The 9,219-nt window shown below is 37.9% G+C and overlaps 1 protein-coding gene across 1 annotated transcript; it reads right to left on the reverse strand.

Moving 5' to 3' along the window:
* Nucleotides 1-3,069: 3,069 nt before the first annotated feature.
* LOC126403911 (gastrula zinc finger protein XlCGF57.1-like) lies at nucleotides 3,070-8,426 on the reverse strand. The gene is made up of 3 exons (XM_050066729.1): nucleotides 8,363-8,426; nucleotides 5,490-7,016; nucleotides 3,070-3,430 (listed from the first exon to the last, which is right to left on the reverse strand). The coding sequence occupies exons 1-2, from the start codon at nucleotides 8,424-8,426 to the stop codon at nucleotides 5,503-5,505; spliced, it is 1,578 nt and encodes a 525-aa protein (XP_049922686.1). The 3' UTR covers nucleotides 3,070-3,430; nucleotides 5,490-5,502.
* Nucleotides 8,427-9,219: the final 793 nt, after the last annotated feature.

Below are 9,219 nucleotides of genomic sequence, written 5' to 3' on the forward strand. Positions count from 1 at the left end.
TCCTCTTTAATGTGTGGAGGCTCTGGGTCCTCCTGGTCCACACTGGAGCTCCACTCCTGCTGCTCAGGGGGAACCTTTTTTTTAACCACCGACAGCTGCTGGACGTCTGCAGGAAACAGGAAACACACAGATGTTACAGAGAAATGTTGTCGGCCCGGCGATGAATAAGGTTTTCAAGTATCGAGGATAAAACAGTACGTGCTCTTCGCGCTTATTTTTACGGTGATTTAAGCTTCAAAGCGTCTGAAAATCTTTTACAGTGCTTTACATCATGCTCTCATTGTTTTCTCGACTCCATAAAATGAAACTTTGACTTAAGAGAAAAAAATATAATCCTGAGTGAAATTGTTATTTAAACACAATTGGTGTTCATAAAAAGGCAATCACACTGATTTTTTTTTTTTTTTTTTTACAAATTAATTAGGCTACACTGTGAAGAAATCACCAAAGAAATCATTCAGTGTAATTTCTTTCCTTGATTTTACAAGTAAGACATTTACCAATATTTTTTTTTAATCATTGTAAGATTTTTTAAGTTTCTGTTACTTTTTTTTTTTACCATTTATAGTACTTTTAAAGGTTCTTTTTTTATTTCTATTTTTTATTTAAAAGGTCTATTTTTTTTATTATTCATCATATTTTCAAAGGTTATGTTTTTTACCATTTATATGTTTGTAAAGGTTCTATTTTTTTAATTATTTAAAATTATTTTCAAGGTTCTGTTATTTTTTATCATTTATAATATTTCTTAAGGGTCTGTTACTTTTTTTAACCATCTGTAATACTTTTAAAGGTTATTTTTTATTTATAATATTTTTTAAAGGTTCTGTTATTTTTTATCATTTATAATATTTTTGTTTTTTTCACCATTTATAATATTTTTGAAGGTTCTGTTATTTTTTATAATAATAATAATAATAATAATAATAATAATAATAATTTAGGAACATGTCATCAATCTGATGTCGACTTTTCTTAAAACCTTCCACAAGTACAAACTGAAGAAAACGTATAAAATGCTGATTAAGGCCCGTCAGAAACTTAATGAGCAGTGCAATGGGACATAGGAAAATAATATGCATCCTCTGAAACAAAACTGAAAAATATCTAGAAAATGTATCGAAAGAGCCTAATGATGCTTTTTTTTAACCAATATGAAGACATAGCCTCATAATAAAAAAAACAAATAGTTAGACTGAAAGCCATCACAATATGTGAAGACCCCTCTTCAAACACTGAAACATACTTATATTATTCAATATATAATGTTACTATTGAACAACAACGTTCATAATAATGTGTTGTTATCAAACAATAAGAACAGAATTAATACAAATAAAAGCTGAAAACTATGAAAATTAAATGTGTCATCCTTTATGACAAAAGTTTATCCAGGATGATAAAACTATTTTATTGACAATTGTGAATCACCACAACCACGAGAGGTCCTTGAACATGCTGTCATTAGTGTGAAGAAGATATGAGGCTGATTGGCCCAGTAGTTTGCTAAAGTAATGATATAAAACAAGTGTGACAACAAGTGTGTAAGATTTAAGGGATATCTGGTGGTGTCACTGAGAATTGCAGATTGCAACCAGCTGAAAACTTCCGCCAGCTAGAATTTCTTGCGTGTTCACTGTTCAGGAGGGTTTTTAACAGGAGCTAAATCATCTACAGAGGTCTCTTCCTCTCCAAAACAAACAGACCAGATGATTAATGCCACTGAAAACACTGAATAAAGCCGCTTCACGTGACAAATCAATACATCTCCGACCCCATTTAGCATCTCAGAGCCTGCCCACACCTTGCTATTGTGTGCTCACAATTTTTCTCTCATAAGTTAATGTGTGCTCACTTTTGTCTGATCTAGAGTTTCCAGACGATTTTACCATGAGCCAAATTATTCATTTCCTCTCCAAAAAAACCTGCCCCGGTGATAAAACCAGTAAAAACACCAGATAACAGAGCTTCTCTTTACAAATCTATGTCTTTCTGATCCAGTTCGGCATATTGCTGCAGGCATCTAGTTCAACACATACTAATATGTGGTCACCTTTTTTTTCTCAGATAACAAAGGATCCAGACATTCAGATGATTTTTACCAGAGGTGACAAGTTATCCAAAAAGGTTTCTTCCTCTTCAAAACAAATGGACCAGGTGAAGACACTGAATAAACCTTTCATATCAGTGTGAGTCCAGCGCTGCACAATGCAGTTGGGCTTCTTGCTGCATTCGCCGACGTGAAAACACAACAACGTGAAAGACCTTATCCTGTGCCAGTATTTGGTTTGTCCATTCTGGGCTACTGTAGAAACATGGCGGTGTTACTTGACAGTCTACATAAATGAAGATCCATTCCTTACGTTGATATAAATGGCTGATTTTAAGGTAAGAACACAACAATTATTACTTTCAGTTCATTAAAGAAAACATACTTGATATATTAGATTCTATTTCTGCCAGTATATACCCCTAAATCCTACTCACTGGACCTTGAAGCAGATTGTTAAAAAACCATAAATCACCACAACAAGAGGTTCTGAAACATGCAGTCATATATTGGTGATTGGTGATTGGTCCAGTAGTTTGCTAATTCAACTGTGGAAAGAAAAAGAAAACACACACACACTCATGCACGCACTTATTTTGAGCCCCAGGTCATGTGACTCTGGTCTGGCACTAAATGCCCTGAAACAAACAACCCTGTACAGAATTTTTGAAACTAAAATTTTACAAAATAGACATAGCTGATACCATTTGGACTTTGAACTGAAATATTTGACAGTGTTTATTAGAACCAGTCGCCCTTTTGTTAATGAAGTTTGGGGTCCACTAAGTCATCAGGACAACACTGCATGGGACAATCATCACATAGAGGCCCCGCATCGTATTTCACTGGGTCCATATTAAACTTACAGGTAAAAAACAAGCCATGCAGGCCGGGAGGAAGAATAGCTAACGACACCAGAGAAGATAACGCGGCGTATAAACGTCGACAGACTGAATATTTATTGAACAAAGCTGCAGTTATATTATTAATAATAAACCTGAAATGTTTATGAAACAAACCTCCTTCGTTTAACTGAAACTGAGGGTTGAAAACAGCGTCCAGTAGTCTCCGTTGTCGCTCGTTCTCCTCTTTTGATCGACAAAGTTCCTCCTCGTACTCTGCTATCGTTCTTTCAAACAGCCCAAATATCTCTTCAGCAGCCGCAGTTAGTCGCTGCTTCACCAACGATCTCAGCATTTGGACTTTAGACATGTTCACACTTTAAAAACACAACAAAGACACTCTGCTAACACTTAGTTCTGCTGGACGCCATCTTGTCCAAGCTGCGGTGACGTTGGCCTGTGACAAACACAGCTTCCGGGTCAGATGAGTTGCAGAGCTTCAAAATAAAAGCCCAGAAGTTTGACAGAAATTACAGGCCTAATTGGAAAAAACACAGGAAGACAAATGATGAAAAATACACATTTAGAAGAAAAACTTTCACTGAGCTTGAAGGTTCATTGTTGAACTTAACAAAAGCTTTCAAACATTTCTCAACACAAGTCCCAAATAGGGACGTAAAGGTCCCCTTAAAGACACAGACCTTCTCTTTTAAAATATGTTGCCCTGTTGCTCCAAAAGTTAAAGAAGCCCATTTTAAAATAGTATTAGCAATATACCCAGTCAGTAACTTTCTGTACAAAAGATTCAGTTTTTCTGTTGATCTTAGTGTCTTTTCTACACAAAGGCTGAAACTTCTTCTTTTTTTATATAAATGTTAACATGTCACTTTGTTCTGAAAGCCATAAGTGGTCTTTGGAATCTTTGAAAATGGACAAGATACCTCCATTTACCAACAATGGTTTTATTTATTTTATGGACAACTTAACAACAAACATTTCTGATACTATCATTCTTGTGATTATTATGGGTAAATATCATATTCATACTTGTTAATGGAACAGAAGCTCTCTCTCATTCACAGTGTTCTTGAGTGATTTTACCATTTATTTTAGGCTGCTGAAAATTATGGAAAAACAGAACTGTATGGCTGTTAACCCTTACACGTCTGCTGCTTGATCCTTGCTTTTCTATTTTTTTTGTTCTTTTTTGTCTCTTTTTGTTCACTTTGCTTAAACCCTGGTTTTTGCAGTTTGACTTCTCTTTTGTTTTATGTTTATACTTGGTTGCTGCAATATCATTTCCACCATTGTTGTTTGATTTTTGTGTTTAAGTTTTGTAGCACTGTCCCCGTATTGTTATGTACATTCTGAATAAAAGTGAAAAAAAAAAGAAAAAGTCCTAAATAGGGAACGCTAATTGTGGGGCATGCTGGGAGCGATGCCACCATCTCAGAGGGATAAGTAGTGATGGCCAAATGAAGCTTCATGAACCAATTTCTTTATTTTCTGACCCCACCAGATGGCGCTCTTGGTTTAAAGATAAAGACTGAAGGAATGACAATGAAACGTGCTTTCAAACGTTTGTTGAACAGACAGTGCCATCCAGTGGATTTAGAGAATAAAGACAGTGGTTCATGAGGCTTCATTTGGCCATCACTAAGGCTAAGTGTCTGCAGGTACCATTCTATGTGTGTTGCTCCGAGGGAATTGACTGAGAGGAAACAGAATGTTTTTACTAGAACTCCTGTTCCCTGAAGGAGAGAAACGAGGTACAACACTTTGTTACCCCGCTGTGCAGCTGGGCACGGTGAAGAGTGGCTAAAAATTCTGTCCATCCAGGGCTGCTTGAATCTCATCACAGTTCAATGAACATTCATAAACATATATATAAATAAAAATATGGGAAGTGTAGAATATGATATTCATTTTTCTTTCTTGTAAATATAACCAAAATAGATTGATATACACAATATGCAAAACCTATAAAAAATACATCATATTATCATATAGAATCAAAACATTAACTTATCATCATTCAAACTTCAGCAACCAAGTCAACTGTATCATTCAGTTAGCATCTCATGCCTACAGAAAATAAAACCAAGCAAAACTATAAATAAGTTATGAGACATCAAAAACGATCAGAACTCTAAATGCTGTTTGCTCACAAGAAAACTGTTCTCGTTTCAGACATGTCAACAACTGTTTCAGCTCTCTGTTGCTCCAGAGTTTCATCAAAGCTAAAAGTTTCATCTGAACCAGCAGTTTTACTGCTGCTGCTGTCAAAGACACATTTATGACCTTTGACATGTGACTGCCTGGTGAATCTATTGTGTAAAACTTTTCCCACACACTAAGCAGCTGAAGGGTTTCTCCTGTGTTGATTCTCATGAGTGTAACAGTGTGGGCACTCAGTGTGAAATGTGTTTTACAAAATGAGCAGCAAAAGGGTTTCTCCTGAACGAGCAAAAATCTCATGTGACAAACTCAATTTTTCTTCCAGAGGAATCTTGTATGAAAAACTGAGCAACTTAACGTATGAAGCCTCAGATGCCTCTTCAGACCATAGTGGACAAATGTGTTGTCATACTCAGCACCTTTTTCCACTCATCACCAGTGTTCAGTCTCAGGTTGTAAATGTGTATCTGGATCTGGGTTCCTGGCTGGTTCTGGTCCTCCACAGTTCTCTCCATCAGCTTCTGTTTCCATCTGTTCAGCTGAGCTGCTGGCTGGAGGCTCTGCCTCTCTGTTCTCCTCCATTTCACTTTGATGAGGCTGTGAGGACTGACAACCAACACACTGATGGTTTCTGAGTTGGTGAGGCCAAGTGAATCTTTGCTGACAGACACTGCAGCTGTAAGGTTTCTCTCCTGTATGAGTTCTCATGTGTTCATGTAAATTTCCACTCTTTGAAAAACTTTTTTGACAAACGGAGCAACTGAAGGGTTTCTCTCCAGTGTGGATTCTCATGTGTGAGTGTAAATTTCCACTCCCTGAAAAATGTTTTTTACAAACTGAGCAGGTGTAAGGTTTCTCTCCAGTGTGGGTTCTCATGTGATGTTCTAAGGTTTCCTTGCGAAGGAATCTTTTATCACACTCAGAGCAGCTGAAGGGTTTCTCTCCTGTGTGGGTTCTCATGTGATGTTCTAAGGTTTGCTTGCGAAGGAATCTTTTATCACACTCAGAGCAGCTGAAGGGTTTCTCTCCAGTGTGGATTCTCATGTGTGAGTGTAAATTTCCACTCCTTGAAAAATGTTTTTTACAAACTGAGCAGGTGTAAGGTTTCTCTCCTGTGTGGGTTCTCATGTGATGTTCTAAGGTTTGCTTGCGAAGGAATCTTTTATCACACTCAGAGCAGCTGAAAGGTTTCTCTCCTGTATGAATTCTCATGTGTGACTGTAAATTTCCACTCTCCATAAAATATCTCGCACAAACTGGGCAGCTAAAAGGCTTTTCTCCTGTATGATATTTTATGTGGTCCTGCAGATGTGTCTTGCGGTAAAATCTTTGCCCACACTCAGAGCAGCTGAAAGGTTTCTCTCCTGTATGAGATCTCAAATGTCGCTGCAGATTACCTCTTTGACTAAATCTTTTCCCACACTCAAAGCAGCTGAATGGTTTCTCTCCAGTATGAATTCTCATGTGTACTTTCAGAATTTGAAGATTGCCAAATCCTTTCCCACACTCAAAGCAGCTAAGTGGTTTCTCACCAGTTCTGCCACTGACAGTGTCCTCAACACTTTTCAGAGATTTTAAACCTGACTGATATTCTCTGGTCTCTGTCCAATCATCACTGTCATCAGTCTCAGGTTGTAAATGTGTATCTGGATCTGAGTTCCTGGCTGGTTCTGGTCCTCCACAGTCCTCTCCATCAGCTCCTGTTTCCAACTGTTCAGTGTGTCTTTGATGAAGCTGTGAGGACTGAGGTTCCTCCTCATCATCTTCACTCTTCACAGGGACAGGAGTGGATGTGAACTCCTGTTCCTCTTTAATGTGTGGAGGCTCTGGGTCCTCCTGGTCCTCTTTAATGTGTGGAGGCTCTGGGTCCTCCTGGTCCACATTGGAGCTCCACTCCTGCTGCTCAGGGGGAACCTCTTCTTTAACCACCAACAGCTGCTGGACGTCTGCAGGAAACAGGAAACACACAGATGTTACAGAGAAATGTCGTTCACATCACAGCAAGCGTCCAGCCTGTATGGGAGTAGCAACAAAAGGGGGAGGTGGAGTGCTCCGCTGTGTTGTTTTAATGCCTCCAGCAGTAAAGAGCAACTTCTCTCTCGTCGAGTATCTGCGTAGATGATTTTGTTGCTCTCTATACTCTAAATGTGACACTTGCATAGTGTTTTATTCACAGACTGTACATAAACACACTTATAGCATGTTTTTTTAAAATTATACTATTAATTATTATTCATATATGATGGAAAAATTATGCAACTTTCTTCCCCCACACCTCTGACTGAACAAACCTTTTAATCTGTATGCTCCGTATTTTGTGTTTTCATTTATGGCCTGCTTATGAAATGCTTTGGTTTAATACCATGTATTTGCGTTTGCATTGTGTCATATTATTATTTCATTGTCTGGAGAACATTTACTTTAAAATTTAAAAAAGAAAATAACAAAATAATAATAATAATAATTTACAACGTTTTGTTTTCAAAGGCTGTTTTACTTTGTGGTGTTTTAAGAAATGTGTAAAACAGATGTAAAATCTATTTTTTAAAGCCCTGACGAAGACCTGCAGCAACTGAAATATGTTGGCTCCATGACAATAAAGGCAATTTAATACTTCCCTCCTTGTTTTCTATATTTATGGAGTGTGTGGAACGCCTTCCTGTGTATCCTGTTGTTTCACTTGCACTGCTTAGCGACCGATCTTCGGGGTTTTGTACCTTTTACTGTTGTGAAAGCATTTTAGACATTTTAGGTAAAGCCTCAATGATGTATGAAACCCACTTTCGAATGCGTGACACCTTTATTCCACTTCTTAAAATGCAAAAAGGGCATTTCACTACATGTGTCACATGTAGACCACATGAGAACAGTTCCATATCAAAAACCATTACGCTTAGGCCACATAAGGACACTGTGTTGTAATATTAAGTCTCTCTGGTCTATCATCTAGTCCAGACAAGTCTAAGTATAGCGTTTTTTGATCTGGACCTGGTCCAGTGTGGTCTACATGTAAAAAATGCAGTGAAATGTCCCTTTCAAATGTTTCACAAATCTGAAACTGTCTTAAATAATATTTGGTCTTATACTGTAGATGACCTGACATGTGTCTGACCAAATTTGGTTATGTGAAGAGAAGCAATTGTTCCCAGAGCTGCTTATCTGAATAACAGGAAGCGGACGTCTATGTGACAGGAAGCCCCTCTGGATGGGAAGGCTTGAAGGACTGTCACATATCTGTGAGCTGATGCTTGTTTGTCAGACACTATAAAACATCATGATGTATCACTTCTACCCTCAAATGTCCAATCCTGTGTGTTTTCAGTCTCTCTATTCCATAGCAGTCTCTCTGGGATCATCTCGTCCAGATATGACCAGTCTCAGTGAAGCGGTTTTTGATCTGGACGTGTCCAAATCAGTCTGTATGTGGATAAACACAGTGAAATGTCTCTTTATTTGCATATTCACAAATAGAATAAAGGTTTCACAGATCTGAAAGTGTTTCAGACAGAGCTGAGGCTTCACCCGAAATGTCTAACGTGCGTTCACAAGAGTAAGACGTACAAAAATCTGAAGATCGGACGCTAAGCAAAGCAAGTTACTTTTTCGTTCTGCCACGTCGGAATCTGCAAACTTCTAGGCTATTCAGCGTCATTTAAAAAAAATAAGTTCTAACATTAATACAGAGTGAGGGTAGGGGCCCACAACGAATATCTACACATCATCGGTATTGGCTGATATTGTCTTTAAAATGAAATATCATAAATGCTGGTTTCTGCCGATATGACAATCCAGTATTTTTAGTAAAACAGAGATTACTCTGTGTGATCAAACACAGATCTAAACCTTGTGTCAGGTGCTCATGGAGAGACGAGAAACAACAGGACACACAGGAAGGCACTGCAGAAGAATTAAAAAGCCTTTATTGTAGTAGCTAAATCATTGAAAGAGCCAACATGTTTCCACCCCTGCAGGTCTTCATCAGGGCTTTAAAAACAAGTTGATGTGAAAGGATCTGTCGCCCAGTAAAGTAATTTACGATTCCCCTTAACTATCGAATCGGAAGCCAACTTCAGCGTCTGAAGGTCTTTTGTGTTTTTCCTTAAGTATGCCCGCTGTATAATGTTTAATGAACAAACCTGCTCTGTGTAA

This window comes from Epinephelus moara, chromosome 17 (genome assembly GCF_006386435.1).
Source record: "Epinephelus moara isolate mb chromosome 17, YSFRI_EMoa_1.0, whole genome shotgun sequence".
NCBI lineage: Eukaryota > Metazoa > Chordata > Actinopteri > Perciformes > Serranidae > Epinephelus > Epinephelus moara.